This window comes from Megascapheus bottae, chromosome 21, assembly GCF_031878675.1.
Source record: "Megascapheus bottae isolate mThoBot1 chromosome 21, mThoBot2.hap1, whole genome shotgun sequence".
NCBI classification, from domain to species: domain Eukaryota; kingdom Metazoa; phylum Chordata; class Mammalia; order Rodentia; family Geomyidae; genus Megascapheus; species Megascapheus bottae.
The window spans coordinates 30658064-30677521 of NC_143529.1; the positions used below are offsets into that span (position 1 = coordinate 30658064).

At 37.6% G+C, this 19458-nt stretch overlaps 1 protein-coding gene across 1 annotated transcript in view; it reads right to left on the reverse strand.

Moving 5' to 3' along the window:
- LOC150048863 (uncharacterized) overlaps positions 1-19458 on the reverse strand; it is a 103605-nt gene that overhangs the window by 56738 nt on the left and 27409 nt on the right. The window contains exon 3 of the mRNA XM_090354403.1: positions 11616-11708. Within this exon, the coding sequence (XP_090210529.1) occupies positions 11616-11708 (93 nt within the window). The remainder of the gene's footprint in view (positions 1-11615; positions 11709-19458) is intronic.

The following is a 19458-nucleotide window of genomic DNA, read 5'->3' on the forward strand; positions in this document are numbered from 1 at the left end:
CCAGAGTGTGTACTTGCTGTGGGTTTTTGGTAAACCACACAGCTGAGGACATGTCTCTCAGAGCACATGGTGAAAAGTATGTGCCTGAAAGAACATTAATTTTTTCCAAGCACCATTGGTTCACCAGTTCATAAGTTTCATATCTCTTATACTCTTTTTCAAACACACTCAATTGTGAGTAATACAAGAAAACAATAGTATTCTTATGAAACAAGCAAAAGCAAATAAGAGGAAGAATAAAACTTTAAAAAGAAAGCTTGGCACTAGTGGTTCACACCTGTAATTGTAACTATTTAGGAGGATAAAACATAGAAGATCATGGTTTGAACTTAATCAGCGCAGAAAAGTCCATAGATTCCATCTCCAGTTAACCAGTGAAATGACAGATTGGCAGCAGGGCTCAAATGATACTAGCTGTGGGCAAATAAGGAGAGAGTCATCAGAGAGAGAAAGGGGGGAACAAAAAGTTAAGAAAAGAGAGAAGGAAGGGAGGGAGGGAGGGAGGGAGGGAGGCAGGCAGCCAGGCAGGCAGGCAGGCAGGCAGGAAGGAAGGAAGGAAAGAAGGAAGCAAGGAAGGAAGCAAGGAAGGAAGCAAGGAAGGAAGCAAGGAAGGAAGGAAGACACTAAAAGAGAACATAATGCCAAATAAGAACAATCCCAGGAAAGGAGAAATTAAAGATTTTTGAGAACCATAAAAGGGAAAATATGTCAAAGGAGCAAGAGAAAATAACTCTACCCAATAGAGTTGGAGTTCCTGAGTGCATTTATAAGCAATTATTCCTTTCAAGAACAAAAATGAAATATATGAACTGGTTCTCTGTTCTCTATCCAATGTCTTGACTGTTTCTGTGTTTTTCTTCCCATATCTCACATCTCCCTTCTTTCACTTTCTGTAATCCACCTATTGCTCAGAGGGTGAACAGAAGGTGGTCCCTCCACAAAGGGATAACATCCCTTCTGGAGTGAGGAATGTGGAGGAACAATGTCAGGAATTCTAAGCAGGCAGCTGCATTAGGCTTAGGCAAAGCAGTTGTTTGTTGGAGGGTAAGTCCAAGTGATGGAAAATGGAGCTAATGACCTCCAAAAACAGTGCAGGTTACAGGTCCTACTTAGAAGTAATGTTAGGTTCAAAGAGAAATGGATAGAATAGCAAAGATGCATGGAAGGCTTCTAGCTTATCATTCATATTCACAATTTGTTTTAATGTGTCCCCTCCATTTCTTTGGAGTTGAGGCAGGAGAAACCATCAGCAGTCCTGCCTTCTGTGGCTGCTTCAGAATCCCTGTGTGGCTCACACGGTGCATTTGTCTCTGGGAGTTACTCTGTTGCAATTTCTGTAGTGAAAAGGAGCTGTACTTCACTACTCTCCCAAGTGACACATCTAGAATACCTGTTCTCAAACACCTTCTTTACATACTGGCATACCACCTGAGATTGGAAAAAAGATGAAAATCCAACACACAAAATCATGATCACCCTAGATAACAGGGAACTGGGAAAGAGGCAGAATCAAGAAAATGGTGCCTCTAACTCTAATTCCTTCATTACTGCACACACACACATCTATAATGAGCCAAAAAGATGGTGTGCAGAAATTGAACCCAGTAGGGAAAATTAGCAAGGAATACTTCAGATGGACAAAGAAAACCAAAGAAGGGAAAACTTGCTAATTCATTCTCTCCTTTAATTATTAATTAAACCAATTCTAAGGGTCAAATAGTATGAATAGAAATTAAGGAGTCACCACTTTAGTGAAAGACAGAAAAATGGCAATGCAGCAAAAAGTCTCCATCCCTTTTTCTGGTAATGACTGTTAAGTATATATTGAAATAAGGATACTGGATCTAAGGAGGGCCATCTTGGCCACGTGGTAGATAATAAGGAATTGGGTTAATTGGTGCTACCTTGTCTTTCATGATGGAAGAAGGGAAAGTCCTACCCTCCAGGTGATGGGAGAGCCTAAATTCCTAGAGGTAGGAGCAGGGACTTGGACAATTCTGGACCTGCCAGTCTTGGGTCATGAATTCTTAAGCTCCTTATGACCCTGTTCTCTGGCCAGGATTCTATTCAGATCTGGACCAACCCAAGTGCCATTATGCCATGCCTCCTGTCCCTGGCTCTCCTCCAGTCACCAAGTTATCCCACTTCAGCTCCCCACTGGAGCTGATCTGGTTTGTTGGTAATGTTTTTTCTGCTCTTTCTTTACTTTTCTGCTCTCATGGCTCAGTTTCCTAAGTGTTGAGTGTCTTCCAGACTGCTGCAGGTCTTTGAGACAAGAGATCACTTGCAGTCACCTGCTTTCCAATAAAGACCCCCAATTCAACCTCACCAAGTGTGGCTTCTCTGTTTCTTGTGGCTGGATTCCCGTACAAGAATATCTATGAGGTTTCTAATAGATTTGAAATACATAACCTGTCTTATGCTGGCATTAGCTATTCTTATTTTAGTTCCTGAATGCATATTGGACCTTTCAATAAGGAGTAGTCAAGTTGTAACTATAGCTAATATTAAGTCAATAAATATAAAGCATGACTCCACATTTAATTTCTTTATTAGCTTTCAGCTCTATTCCAGAATGTCAGGCACCTATAAACTGACTTTAAACATGTTTTGAAGTAATATCAGTTAGTATGGCCTAGTGTGCTAGGTATATATTGTGTGAAAATGTTATCTTTTCTCCAAAGAACCTTAAAATTGTTTATGGTAATGAGAAAAGTATGCAATTAATGTGAGTGCAAAAGTGACAAGTGCAAGTAAAAATGGTAAGTACAAAAGGTCATGTTTAGAAAAGGAATTCAAAGACTTGACATTTCTTATTGTTTAATTTCAAATCATCAGATGAGAGAGTTTTAATTTTTTAATTTAAAAGGAAAGTCAAATTCATTACAGTTTACAAATATTCAAAAAAAGATTCAATATCCATACATATGAGGGACTCAGCATTTGCAGTGTCTAAGAATATTCAGTAAAAGATAGACTCAGAGTGGGATATTGTGTTTGTCACTGGCAATGTTCGAGGTCACACTTCTTGCACTAATGGGAAAGATTTCTAGATTCAGGAATGGTTTGATTCAGGGGCTCAAATAAAGGCAAGGTAGTGAAAAAATCTCCACCTCGCCATGCTGCTAATTACTATCTTGATGCCATATTTCATTCTCCATGTGGTTAACTCCAGACAATTATATTCCCTATCTGTTACTCCAAATTTTTCCATGCTCAGTCTAACCCTTAGAAGAGAATACTTCTTTCCACGAGGTCCTACATGCTCTCTGGAGGTACTCATTCCATCTTTGAAACAATTTTGTGGTTAAGGGTTCTGACTGATATGTCAAGTATGAGCTATGTGGATGAACCTCTAGGAACCACATAGATTGAGTGAAATGCCACCTGATTCTTGATATTTCAAACAAATATCCTCTGCATCTTGCTTTATTTTCCTGATATCAAATACCTGAATCTTACATTCCAAATAGAAGTAAAGACTGCTGCAGAATAATGTAAAAGTCATAATGCAACTATGCTTTGAAAAATCACATCATTATGCCGAGTGCCGGTGGCTCACTCCTGTAATCCTAACTACTCAGGAGGCTGAGATCTGAGGATCGCAATTCAAAGCTAGCCAGGGCACAAAATCTGTGAGTCTCTTATCTCCAGTTAACCACCAGCAAACTGGAAGTGGTGCCGTGGCTCAATTGGTAGAGTGATAGCCTTGAGCTGAAAAGCTCAGGGACAGCACACAGGCCCAGACTTTAAGCCCCACAACTGATGGGGAAAAAAAATTGCAAGATTGTTTATTAAACCTACATCTCATGGTCACTCTGCTCCCCATTCTCTGTGACCAGGGACCATGGATTCCTTCCTGCTGTCCTCAACTGTGCATCCTGTTCTCCTTCTCATGGCTCACTTTCCATTGAAGAGAAAAGAACTGACTCTATTTATTCAAACTTGCATTGAAAGAGGGGATAGATGACATCCCATATCTTCTTAACAGTGTGAAGTTTAAAAAGGATCAGTACATACAATTGTAGGAAACCACAGACTACCCACTGAGTAGTTGTCCACCAGCCACCAGCTGGGCTTTTAAGGTAAATTTTCACTTCAAAGACTTTCTTCCAACTAGAAAAAAAATCTAATGTTTCTGAAAGCCTGCTTTAGGAACAGGATGTGGAGGAGGTGAGCACCATATTAACAAACTCATTTCATAGTAGGTCAAGCTTATAGCTAATATATTAGTAAACCACACCCACCATTCTATAATCACAACTACCAAACATACTCAACCACCTGCTGAAACATATACACTTCTTCCTGTCTTCTCCTTTCTCAGATTATCACCATTACGTTTGGGGAACATGATTTTTATAAACCTATCTTTTTTAATGTTTCTTAAAATTCTCTTTAGATATAAGTGGACTCACAAATGAACTCTATCATATGGTTAGAAAAAGAATAGGCCCTTAGCGAATGTTTCATTAATTGAATTAGAAGTAGGGGCGAATGGGGTATAAGTTTTTTCACATGAGTAGAAAGCCAAGCATTTCAAAGTAGTTGATTTCACTGTGTCTCTTTCCAGTAATAATAACCAGGGATCCTCTGCATAAAATCTTATATTAAAGGGCCATGATATTATCATATCCACCAACTTACACCATTCAATTTATACTAATTTTTCTAAAAATAGTTCATTTGTGGTATGACTGTTTCACTCATGAAAGTAAAGGGATGTCTATACAATTAACCAGTTTTTTTTGACTCTTGAAAACATGCCTGACAGCTAAGTAGGTTGATGCACACCTGTATTCCAAGCAATTCTCAGGGAGGAGACAGAGGATCCTACATGCAAAAGTTTTTTTGTTGTTGTTTTTTTGTGGGGGGAGGGGAGGTTGGATTGTACCATAGTTTTAAGGCCAGGCTGGATACCCTAGTGAGATCCTGTCTCAAATAAAAAGCCATAACTGATTAAATACATTTGCACGATGACAGCTCTAAGGCATGCAAGTGTAAATTCATTGCACTGTACAGTACACATCTCCAAGAGAAAGGGGCCTCTTCACGCCACACTTCCTATTTAATGTTAATGGTGGCTCCTGGAGATGAGCAAAACAGTGTACCAAATGTGTCATTCCCTGAAATGCAATGTGCCATGTCTCTGTGTGTCTGTGTGCATTCACATCTCTGCCTGCATTCGCACATCTCACAGTAGACTTGTCTTTCAGAAATTTTCATCTAGTTAACTCAAAGGTTGGCTTGAAATTTCTGAATGTACGTGTAATGTGGGCAAACTAGGATAATGATATCCTAGTATAACTGAATTATCTAGCTATGAAAGTCTTGTCCATAAATGTACTTGGGTAATTTGTATGGTATTATATAATCTAAGACTTAATTGTGAAAGAGAGGAAGATATAGTGATGGGGAGACGAGCAGATGCAGAACAACCTTAAATATCCATTTATCTCAAAAATATTGCAGCCATTAACAAAGTTCATAAATCAGGAGAACAAGTTATCTAGTATATATGTAGAACGGATTCCTTCTCTGAATCCTACTTAATTTTAAAATCAACATTGAATTTTAAAAAGTGGTACTTAGGTAGCAATGATATAGAGGAATAGAAGGCTTAGGAATAGAATCTATCTTCACTACTTTCAAGAGCAAAAACAAGCCTTATCTCATTATCAAGACACATAAAAAGCCATAATCTTAGAAGGAAAGTGAGAAGGTTAACAGAAGGACAGAAGGTTTAATATTCTCTCAGTAGAAATTAATGTGAATTAATTTTTATAAAACTTCCTGATTCCCAAAATGAAAACCAAACTGAACTGTAACTGGAATAACACTTAGCTAATCTATTCAAATTGGATCTCTACCAAGTTTCCAGGGTAGAAAGACTTATGACTAGTCACCAGTTTCCAGTACAAGTTTCATTTTACAAAATATTTCCTTTAAATGAAAAAAAAGAAAGAAGGAAAGAACGAAAAGAGCAGAATGCCAATTTTGAACTCTTAAGAAAATTATCTCTGTCACATATATTCCTGGAATCCTACTCAATGCCATCTCACTTCTTCCCTGTACCTTTACAATTCTGGAAAAAGACACATTGTCCAATTAACATGACCCTTCCTTTGTTCTGACCAGCATTGCTTACTACCCTGGAGGAAGGAAGTTCAAGTATCTATAACAATACAGCCATTCATTCACATGCTTAATCCTTACCACTAAAGTGATCCATTAATTCTCCCTTTATTTCTGTCCATATAGATTTTCCTATAAAACGTATATTCACACACTCTTCTGACTTTTTTTCTATGAGAAATCAATGCTTTCTTAAGGGCCCAGAGACATAAAGAAATAACCCATTCCCAGATGCAACAAGATTATATCTATAGAGAAAATTTACCTGTGGAATTTTCTGTAGCAATTTTTAAAATTTACTTATCACTTTGGTTCATGGGATATCTTGTCCTTTTGGATTAGAAAATGTTTTCAAGCAAAATATTTGCACTAGTAAGTTAGGTAGAAGAAAACTGTCTGGCCATATGCGGATACAGTGATAAGAAGATAGATCCAATGCATTTGAACGCAAATCATCCTCTTCCTACCTCTATGAAAACTATTATTTTTAGAGATAAGTTACTGTTGGACCTCCGTCAACTAGAGGTCACCATACAGAGGCCCTGAGACTGCCAGGACAAATTTGAGATAAGCTTCTTGTTACATGGACCAAATGATTAAGACACATCAAACATCCCACAGTGAGTCAGCACCATATCAAAATTATGGTGTGCCTCCTGAATCTCAGACCTATGGTCATCTGGTAACACATTCATAATTAGACAAATTCAAAATGTATACGATCCTCCTGTGACTATGCATAGAGGGTAAAATTCCATTCCAGGGGATCTTCTGGCAAAACCTTCATTACCTTACCAGGAAAAGGAGAGGGATTCCTTCCCCCTCTCTATCCCATGAATAGATTCATGGGATAAGTAGTGTTTCAGATACCTGGAGAGAAGCCGGAAGGGACCAACATTGGAACTGGTAAGAAAAGGCTGACCTAGAGAAATCCAACGTAGTGGACAGAACCCAGGACTGAAGATCAACATCTGGCATGGAACCCAAGTTTTTCCTGTCCCTGTGACCTGACACATTCTCTTCCAGCTGTTTTGAGGAGATGAAGATCATCTTTTCTGCAGAATACTGTTGTTCTAACAATGCACGAGGGACCCTTATAACACCACAAACAAACATAGAAAGGATAATCATTTCCAGAGAAACCAACTGGGAAGTTATGTAGAGATGGGTAAGTGAAGACCAGTGTTTCCAGACTGACAGGGGGAAAGGGGAGAAGAAAAAAATTTATCCTAAGAAAGGATAGCAAAACAAAGAGAGTGAAGAGACAAATTCAGATCAGGGCCAATCCTAACTCTCTCTCTGCAAACTAGGAAAGGGCCCCCCTGCCTCCTGGCACACCAGCCTGATGCCAAACTGCAGGTAGACAACTCAGGGTAAGGTTGCAGTTCCACTGCCATTTCTCCTTTGAGCCAGCAAGCCTAAGACTGCCCAACCTGCCCAACTGGCCCAACTACACAGGGCAGCCCTGAGGCCAGCAGCTCCTGGCTTCTGTGAGCTTGATTCTCTGCATTTCTCTGGCTTCTTCTCCTTCTTCCTTTTGGAAAATGGCAATGATCATCACAGTTGCCATTGTCATCTAGGTTCGTGATCTACAAGAAATGCCTTGGAAAACAGAAACAGTGACACATTATTACAAAGCATCTGAACCTATCCGAACTTATGTCACCTTGGTCAGATAGGAGGGAGGGGGAAGAGAGAGAGAGAGAGAGAGAGAGAGAGAGACAGAGACAGAGACAGAGACAGAGACAGAGACAGACAGAGAGAGAGAAACAGAGAGAGAGAGACAGAGAGAGAGAGAGAGTCAGAGACAGAGAGATAGAGACAGAAAGACGGAGATAGAGACAGAGATCATCCATTTGTCATGACTGAGCTTCACGTCACCCTGTATTTGGTACAGTGCTAAAGAGCAGTACCCTGGAATCACGTGCACAGTACTTCCATGAGGATGTAACAACTTTCCTCTTGTTATTTTTCTAGCTGCGGGAGTTCACATTTGTATTCCTGTTTGGTGCAATTATCTGCAGGCTACGGTGACATTTTTGCATATTTAATCACTCTAATAACCAAAACCTGAGACTGAGTGCAAGTCACCTTTATTGAATCTCCTCTCCTCCATCCACTCAGCCTCCCCCTCGCATGCTTCCCAGGTCTTCATTTCTTTCCTCACACATTCTTGTAATTTATTCATCTCAAGATGCACTTCTGTCTCATTTAATCATTTAAACAGACCTTTGGTGCCTATTTAATTGATTCTTCCTGGGTTTTAATTTGCATCTTTGACTTTGCCAACTTGATTTCTTTGACTATCCCTCTCTCTGCATGACATATGTTTATGCTGTAACAGGTTTCCAATATTCTGCAAGACTTCAGAGACCAAGGGTGGAAAAAAATGTGATTTAAAATAGAATCCTATCTGATTGGTCAGGTGGTTGAGTGAAACCCCAAGTAAACATAATGTGAGTGCTGAAGAGACAAGCAGCCATGTCATCCTTGCGCATCCAGCTGCCTGGCCCTGGTGAGTTCCCAGGTCTATTGTCCACTTCCTTCTGATTATTCCTGTCACAATGATTGAGGGGATCCAGCAGAAGATGTAGGGCTTCTTGAGGAAGGTTTTATTTTAATTTGTCCTCTATATAACTTAGGAGCCTATGCTTTGCTTCTTTTTTTTTTCTTTTTTCTTTTTTCTGCCAGTCCTGGGCTTGAGCTCCGGGCCTGAGCACTGTCCTTGGACTTTCTCAAGGCTAGAGCTCTACCTCTTGAGCCTCAGCACCACTTCTAGCTTTTTTCTATATATGTGGTTCCAAGGAATCAAACCTGGGTCTTCATGCATGCTAGGCAAGCACTCTACCACTAGGCCAAACTCCCAGCCCATGCTTTGTTTCTTCTATATTTACAATTGCTTTTTTATCTGGGGGCAGAGGATTTGTAATTGTAGCAAAGAAAATGATGACTTAATAAACTTGAATGTTTATGAAAGCAAAGGCAGATCCGTTGTTAAGTAAATGCACATTCTACAATACCCATGGAGAGCAAGATTTGTGCTTTCAATTCTCTGTAGATGAAATGTAAATTAAATCCCATGAAGATTCCTATAAATTAATGATATCCACACAGGCTTTGTATCATAAAAAGAGAGAGAGAGAGGATTCTGACTTCATGATCCCATGGCACAGATGATCCAATGAGTTCTTTCCAACACCACGGAAGGGATTTAACCCTGAGCACTGATTACAGAAGTGGCTGAATTTTTACTGACGCAATCTTTCTATTTTCATTGATATAATAGAAACCATAAAATGGAATTAATTCCCCAGATGCATTATGTAAAAGAGTTAATATTTTTAGGCACTCAGAAATTCTACCATATGACCAAGAAGTACAGAATATTATGAGTGTCACATGCACTTATTATGTTCGTCAAAGGAGAAAAATTACTCAAGTTTTAATCACAAGCATAGAATCATTAAACTAGCAATGTGTATGTGTAATTTCTGCCAAAAAAAGAAACCTCACTCACTAAGAAAACATTCCAAGTCTTTTATTCATTTTAATGAGCTTCAGAACCAGCGATTGGCACTCCATTTTCTAATCAGTCCAAAGGTTTTAATATAAAACCATATTTCATGGTTATATTTAAACACTTTCACGAAATCTGGGAGATCTCCATTAAATGAAAAGTTGTTTTTAAATAACTGAATAATAAGAGATAAGCTATCTTAAATTTTTCTCTTGTACATGCTGTGACACTGAGATTCGGCGAACACATATGAAAGGTTATGACTAATCTCAATACCTCATTTATGGTTTATGAAATCACTGTGAGTATCAAAAACAGCTAAAGTGAACTAGACCCAGTCTGTCAATATAGCCATATATTTACATAACCATAAAATTTCCAACTATGGTTCTGGGAACTAGGACTGATACAGTGAACATGACTAGATGGAAATTTCATTTGCTGTCTGATTAGTCTTAAATCTACTACTGTGGTCAAACTGATGGTAGAGTGAGCCGTTTCCAGAGGATCATACCTCTGGAAACTCATGAGATAAATGTTTGTGAATAAGATCTGAGGATGGTAGTTTAAAGCCAACCTGGGCAGTAAAGTACAAGACACCCTGTCTCCAAATAACCAGCAAAATCTTGTACTGGAAACATGATTCAAACGGCAAAACACTATACCAGACAGAAAGCAAGTATGAAGTCTTTCAAGCCTCAGTACTAGCACAATAAAAAATAAGTATTTATCAAATATCCTCATATCTTGATGTTTAAATTTTGTATACATATAGATTTACAAATCATGATAAAATATGACAGTATTATAATATATAATATCTTGCATGATAACATGATTTCTCATGATATTAATTCTCAGACTGACTTCTTAATGTTCCAACTTGAAATGTCATACCCTTCTGGTATGCTCTGGTTGTTATGGATCCTATAGTCCTGAGAGATGACATTATTTTTCACTACAAAATAAAGCAGATGGCTTCAGTTTAAAATATTGTCATTATATCTGCCATGAATAAGGGCAAAGTAAGAACATTATGAACAAAATACCTGAATAAGGATGTCACAAAAGAGAAACTTCAAATGTTCCCAAAACATATGAAATAGGAAGCTAAAGAAAACTATTTTTTTTTGGTCAGTCCTGGGCTTAAGCTCAGGGCCTGAGCACTTCCTTGGACTTTCTCAAAGCTTGAGCTCTATCATTTGTGCCTCAGCACCACTTCTGGCTTTTTTCTATGTATGTGGTACCGGGTCTTCATGCATGCTAGGCAAACACTCTACCACTAGGCCAAACCCCCGGCCCCCAAGACAAATATTCAGAAAGGAAATGAAGGATCATGTACACTGAGGTCTTTCCACATGCTCACTGCAAAGGGCAAACTTAAAAAAGTTGACCATGCCAAGACAGTCAGACTGTGAAGAACTTCAACACTAAAAGGAAACATAAATGAAAATGGTGACTTAGCAAAAAAAAATCTACTAAACTTGAAAATACACACATTCTAAATCCCACATTTAAGAAATGTGTGCACTTCTACATGCATTTCAGCAAAAAGCCTGTTTACAAAATGATTAAAATATCTCTATTCATAGTGGCCCAAGTAGTTAACAGCACCAATGTTTATCAACAAGTAGAATAGATCAGCATCAAAATCAGAATGTTTTACAGCAATGTGAAAGAAGAAATTGCTGCTATTACTGACAGCATGATATGAATTTCACAATTATACTCTTCGGCCAAAGAAACTAGGTACAGAGAAATACATCCTGATAATCCCACTTTGTCAATGATAGCATATAGGCAAAATTAATTTACAGTGCATTAGAAACCCAAGCATTATAGGTGGATGGTACAGCTCAATGGTAGAATATTTACCTAGTATTGATTATATCATGGGTTCAGTCTCTTATGCCACACAAAGCAAGGGTGGGGGAGAATAAAATTAAATTCAGAGAATTTTTACCTCTTGGGAAAGGTGACTTTTGAATGTGCAGAGACTCATACACACTGCTTGGTGGTTAGGTATTATCCCATCTCTTGATTTGGTGGTAGTTACCTGTGTATCAAGAAAACTTCTTTTAGGAAATTTATATAATCACTCTAACCTTCAATAGCAGCTGGAAAAAAATTTTGAAAAATATTTAAAGTGCTTATTTCTTTATTTTTACTTAATATTTTATCATTTCCTTTTAGAGCAACTACCATATTATACATTGATATTTTTGTACCCTGTATATTTGAAGTAATCATACATATGTATTGATGACACATTTACCATAGATAGAGATGACAAAACCATGTGCTTGCTCTGTAAGAACATTCTTTTTTTTTTTCTTTCTTTCTCTTTCTTTTTTTTTTTTTTTGATTGTGGGGGCTTGGGCTCTAGGCCTGGGCATTGTCTCTGAGCTCTTCAACTCAAGGCTACTACCCTACCCCTTGAGCCACAGTGCCACTTCCAGTTTTCTGATGGTTAATTGAAGATAAGGGCCTCACGGATTTTAGTGCCCAGGCAGGCTTGGAATTGAGATCCTCAGATCTCAGCCTCCTGAGTAGCTAGGATCATAGGCATGAACCACAGTGCCCAGCTTTTTTTAAATAAGAACATTCTTGTAGGTATTGTTATATTTATCAAATCATACATTGGTCCTCTCACCCCAAGATCCAAATAAAGAAAAGAATATCTACTGAGTGGTTACTCTATGTCAGTCACCAATCTCGGATTTCATATATACCAGTGTAGACACTCAGCAATCTTTTGAATTAAGGACTATTGTTAGAGTTAAAGAAACATTTTAATGAACTCGCCCAAGACAGCTTAACTATTAACATTCAGAACTAAATGGTTTGATAAATGAAACAGAAAATGATCAAATTTGATCTGCCTTCCCTCTTGTCTATCATCATCGCTTGATAGGATTAATATTGAAAACTTTATTGTCCTGTCGCAGCTTTCATCATGTAACCCCAGCTAGGTAAATCGGCCTTTTGTAAACAGATCATGGACAGAAGTCACAACATTACATTCATTCTCAATAACTTTCTACCTTTCTTACATCCTGTAGCTTTCATTAACCTGTTAGTTAACTCTCATTCACTGCTATACCTTTCCAGGAGATTGGTTTTCTGCTTAAATTAGGCATTCAATCTCACTTCCACAGATGTAAGTCAAGAATCCTAGGTAAGCTAGCATACAGTTAAAAGAGATAAGTTCAAAGCGGACCTAGGATTCTCTCAAGCTTCTCTGTGGCAGTGAAGGCCCCTAATGTCTTCTGCTCCATCTCATGTCTGTCTTGAGGAGGAGCAGCTTTTGTTACTGAGTTACTGGAATCTATCCAGAGCTGTGTTTAATGTCTCCTTTGCAGTGCTTCTTTTGATAGGCTTTTCATCAGTTGCTAATTTGCCAAGTAAGATGATAAATTAGCTTGCATGCTCCAAATGCAATTTGCATGGCATTTGGCAATTGGTCTTTTATTGTTCTCTGGTTCAGGGGCCATCTCTACCATTGTCTGTTTTTTCTTTCTTTATGCATCCCTTGCTGCTCAACGAAAATTCAGATCTCTATTAAATTAATTTGAAGGCACAAGACCCACATATAGAGTGAAAATGTCCACTTCTGCTTCATAAATAACATCGTTCTATAGTATCTTCTCTCCATACCACATTCCTAAAATGACCCTGTTCAAAACTATATTGGCCATCTTCATCTCTTCATCTCTCTTATTGTCGCTGTTCTTCATCTCCACCATTAGCTCTTAGGACTCACATTCTGGATAGTCAAAGGCAAGTAAAGATGAATTCCTACTCTAGAAGAAAACCATTTATATTTTCATTTTTGCAATTTAGTAGCAGCATTCTTTCATTCTGCTTCATGAGCTTGAAATCTCAGACACTATCTTACACTCGAAAGCTAGCATGCAGCCACCCAAGGGTTTGAATAAACGTTAGAAAAGGACAGCCAAAAACAATAAATGGCCTCCTTTGGTGTGGCCAGACTTAGTCATGTACAACTACTGAGCTGGAATTAATAAGACCTCTGTTGAAAATAGTCACAAGAACATTTGAAAAAGGCAAAGAATAAGTGAAAGAAAATTCTACAGACATTGATCCTAAGATATTTGTGATTCAAGATTTTCAGATTACCAAATTATTAATGGCATCATGATCCATGTGAAATAAGATAAAAAGCTTATGGAAACAAGGAAAATTCGCTGGGAATCAGCCTGAGAATTCATGCCTCCTGGCATGTGAAGACAGGCAAATATTTTACAAATTCCTCCAGAAATACTGTAAATGCAAAGGGACAAGGGAGTATGAGCTCACTGCCTTACCAGTGGACTTTGCAGAAAATAGAGAATTTCAAATATCACATATCCTTTCTGGCTTAGTATTTGTCCTTAAATTCCATGTGCATTATGATTTATACATTTAGAAATATGTATAAATATATATAAGTATTATGTATTTATATATATTTATAGTATAAATATATGTATTAATATAAATGTATAGTATATTATACATACACTATATAGTACATATCTTATATATGCATGTATAAATATATGTATTAAAGTAGAAAACTTAGTTTTTCTTGAACTATGGTTAGAGTGACTACCTGAAGAAAATACATCTTATGGATCTCTTTTCTTTCTTTCTATCTTTAAGTAATTGTACAAGAGTGTTAATTAAATATGTCAAATTTATGAGTATAACACACCTTGATCAATGTCACTGCTCCCATCATTCTTCCTCCCAACCCCATCCATCTCCTAAGTTATGTGGCTCCATTTTCACATATGTAATTTAATTTTTTTTACTGTATTCACCCACTCTTCCTCTCCAGTCCCATAGATTCTTGAGAATACAAATAGTCCAAGTAAATGAACATAACTTTACAAGAATTCCTACATTCTGGGCCAGGAATGTGGCCTAGTGGTAGAGTGATTGCCTAGTAGGTATGAAACCATGGGTTCAATTCCTTGGTATCACATACACAGAAAAATCCAGAAGTGGCACTGTGGCTCAAATGACAGTGTGCTAGCCTTGAGCAAAATATTCTCAAGGACAGTGCCCAAGCTCTGAGTTCAAGCCCCAGGACTGGCAACAAAGCCCCCCAAAAAGGAATTTATACATTCCAAACCCCATTACTGAGCAACTACTGACTTATTGCACAAATATAACATTAGGAGTCCTCTTTCAGATCTGCATACTCCTTGAGGAATAATTAAAGAATGGATTTGGCTGCTATCAGAGTTGTTCAAACTAATAATATCTTGTAGAAGATACATGTTCCTTTCCTTTTCATATAAAACCCTGGCTTCCATATTGGCCTGTGTTGGAGACCAGGTCTCATCTGTTTTCTTATTTGTCATCCTCAACATGACCTAAGACCACTTTTCTGGCTAATGTTCTTGTGAGCATATTTATCAGTGGTCAGTGTATGTTCCACTGCTGAGATTCTCTAAACGCCAAGAATGGAAAACTAATTCTGTGAGGTAACACCATGCCCTTTAAACAAAATTACTGAGGATCATCTTTCAAAACCAGCCTGGGCAATAAAGTCCACAAGAATCCTATTTCTACTACTCAGAAAAAGCCGGAAGTAGTACAGTGGCTCAAGTGGTAGAGCACTAGCCTTGAGCACAATGAGATTAGGGACAGTGCTCAGGCTCTGAGATCAAGACCCAGGACAGCAAGAGAAAAAGAAAGAAAGAAAGAAAGAGAGAGAGAGAGAGAAAGAAAGAAAGGAAGGAAGGAGGGAGGGAGGGAGGGAAGGAAGGAAGGAAGGAAGGAAGGAAGGAAGGAAGGAAGGAAGGAAGAAAGAAAGAAAGAAAGAAAGAAAGAAAGAAAGAAAGAAAGAAAGAAAGAGGAGAAATATATATTGGAAATAATTTGCAATCTGCATACTTAGCTAAAATTTTCAATAATATAGAAACATGTTTGGTATCCATAAAAGATAACAGAAAATGTTTTCTAGATATTCTATCTAACTAGGTACATGGATTGACTTATAGTCTACAAAGACATCAGGCAACTAAAAGTTTACTAAAAAACAAAACAAAACAAAACGTAATAAAAGAGTCCTGAAAACAGGAAGTAAAACACATGCATTCTAAATCAGTGGGCATTATCAACCAACCTTTAAAAACTTTAAACCATGAGCACTGGAGGAAAACAAAATATCTTCATGTAAACAAAGCAATTGCTTACATTTGGAACAGTCAAATAAAATGATCATCCTTTGTTAAGATAAAAAATGATTAAAATAAAACCTCGTTTAACAAAATGTTACAAGTTTCAGGAAAAGCAGATGGGCAAGTAGAGCTTAGCAAAGCAGAATGAATTTGGAAGAATGCCCAGAAAGTCACACCTGTGGAAAAGGCAGGAAGAGAACTGGGTACCAGGAAAAACTGGGTGGCGATGCAGTCCCAACTGAGGCCTGAGCTAGCAACCAGGAGGATCCAGGTGGTACACATATGCCATTGTAGATGGGCCATCTTTGGAGGAAGATCTGATGTGGTAGGGAAAATTTTCTTTAAAAGGGAAAAATTCTAAGGAAACTGACATTTGATGAGGGTTGGCTCGCAGTACTTAAAACACCTGGGAGAATGCCTTTCCAGGGTTGCCGATTGATTTCCCTGATAAACAGCTTTGGACACATAGATTAGCATAATGGCTCAGGAAATATCCCCAGGAACACTTGGAGAAAAGAAGAAACAAAAGCAGGCCACATTATTAATGAGGAATTCAGAAAACCAGGAGGAAAGCCCTGGAGCTTGGATGTTCATTCAGATTTCTTTGCTGAGGTAAGTTGTTCAAGTCTTTACAGTCTAAACTGATCAGCTACTGAGCATCAGAAAAGGCCAAGATCCTGAGAGAGGAAATGTCTTCAGTCAATAAGGATCTCCAAAGTAAAATGGCTTTTAGAGAATATCCCTGGCTTCATTCCCAGCAGCTGGTCCTTTAAACAGGTCCTTCAAACCAGTCTGGCCCACAGCAATATCACAGCATCCACCATAGAAGATAGACTGGCAAAAATATTTTTCACATAGAAAACAGATTTTAAAAATTAAAATTAATATAGATCGATCAATAATTAATTAAAAATTTGTCTTTATGGGGCCAGGAGTTTGGCCTAGTGATGGAGTGCCTGCCTAGCATGCATGAGGACCCAGGTTCAATTCCTCAGTACCATATACATAGAAAAAAGCCCGAAGTGGTACTGAGGCTCAAGTGGTAGAGCTCTAGCCTTGAGAAAGCCCAAGGACAGTGCTCAGGCCTTGAGCTCAAGCCAAGACTGGAAAAAAATTAATCTTTATGAAAGTGACAGTACTTGGTTTCTCACCTTTTCTCCCCAAAGCTGATTTGTTAATATTCATATTAATTAAATGTGGGTCTGATACATGAGACTACTGTAGAAACATTTCAATTCCTCCCCACCACCTCTTGTCTATTCTTGCCAAAATATTCCTGACCTTATCTTCCTACAGAAAAAAGCAACCAGCCTCTACACTCCTTTAGTCTCCTTTTCCCAGAGCCGACAAAATAAATATCAACCCTCCCTAAGAAAAAGACTCCCCACCTACTGTACCTACAATTCCTGTCTTTGGACTACCTTGCTCCCCATTGTCTTCAGAACTCCTTCCTTTGACTGAATTTGTTCTTGCAAATACGTCTGTTTAAGTGCCCCCCCCCAAAAAAAATCCCCCTTTCCTTGACTAAACTATGACATCTTGAATATGGTTATTTATTTCCCAAAAGTGTTTTTCCTGGATGCTTCAGTTTCCCCCATCACTCTGTCTTTTCCTTGCAATTTTTTAAAGCTTGTTGCAGGCCACCATGGACTCATTTCTACAATCTTACTGTCTTCTCTGCTCTCTTCTGCTTATATTTAAACACCAAAGTTTAGTCCCAATCACTTGCTTTGTGGTAAATTCAAGGTAATTTTTTTCCAGTCCACAAATCCAAATGGTGAGTTCACTGCCTCACAGTGAACACCCGTTTTTCCTGACACAGTTAACTGATGCATTGCATTTTAACCCCCCATTGCTTAACCTTCAGCTATTTTTCCTACTCCCTCCATTCACAAACTGAATAAATTCCCCAAAACTATCTTTGGCCCTTTGCCTAAAATATTAGAACTTTATCGTTAAACTTTGTTTTAAACTTTGTTTCTATGCTGATCATTCTCAACTGTTATTTCTACCCCATCCTTTTAAGCAATTCCATCCAACTCCACCTGCCCAAGGAATATTTCCTTTTAAACCCCACACCTTCTCCCAAATCCATATGCTCACAAATAAATTCATCATCCATAATAAAAGAAGTGCTTACTTCTCAGCTTCTTTATATCCATCCTTCTCTGAAAAAAAATACTGAAAATATCTAAGAACACAGGCATGAGGGAAAAGGAAATTAGCAAGGCTACCCTCCTAGTATTTTCTAGGACTCTACATACCGCTGCCTTCTTGACTCTATTTCTATTTACCTATAAACTGTTTCCAAAATGAAATAAATTTCAACTATATAGTATACTTCATCTCTTCTAGCTGAGATGTTCTAAGTTTCTGCATTTCTATAGCAAATCTCAACTGTGTCCTTATAACTTGACATGCATAATGCAAGGACATATTGTAAAATCCTTAGAACATCTAGTGACATATTCTGTACATTCTATGAAAACTGGGGTTATAACAATAAAGTCATGAGGATACAGAATTTCCTGCCAAAAATTTCAAAATGAAAAGTAAAAAACTAATTTACCCATGTGTTATTAGTAAGAGCAAAAGTGATAAGATATGCATAAAATAATAGATAAAACTTCAAATTAGTTCTTTACAATTGTATAATTTTTATTTTCTCCAAAGAAATAAAATAGAGTTGCAGTTAAGTAACTTTACTAGTAGATGACAGAAAGAAATCTTCTATTCTCATTTTTCATAAATCTCCTAAACTTAATGGATTATTCTTAATGCTAAATAAACTTACCTATATATATATATGTACATTTAAACAAATTGTAGCTCTCTACATAATACGAGTATTGCATATACATATAAATAATTTTGTTAAACAAGAACACACAAATGAGTAAGAAAGAAAACATGTTGTCATTCCAATGCTGAGACATTTACACTAAAATATTTTTGCCAAGAAGAAGTAGACTAAACACCCATCAAGCCAAATGGAGACACTGATTCTACTGACTAGAGGCACTGCAAATGATTTAACATATTCGACAATAACTAGAGACCGTTTGCAGAGAGTGTATGTTACCCGTAATCATTGCACAGTGATCTGTGCCAACATATTACAATTGGTTCATGCTATTGTTTTAAGTTTCATTTTAATTTTTTAAATAATCTGACAAATATTTTTGAGGTTAGCCTCAACATTGCTGTTTTCCTTTTTCATATTTTTAGGGAAAATATTTAAATACATTGTGATTGTTATTTTTGGTCATCTGTTAGCATTTCTTATCTCAGACTTTAAGCATAAGTATTCATTTCTTTGATACTTTCTCTTGGTTATCTCTCATTAACATGATCAGAATATTCCAACAGAATTATTAGAAATACTAGAGAGATGGGAATGCCTTTTGGAGTGGGATAGGGAAAGGATTGGGGGCAGGGGTGACCTTTTTATGTTCATAGTTTCTGAGCACTTGCCATGTACAAGTTCCTATGACTAATGCTAAAGATTAACAGCAATGAAAGAGACAAAGTCTTCGTCCTCACTGAATTTGCTTCAGAAGGAATAACTGAACAGTACACAACTAGTTATACAATAATCAAATCACAACTGTA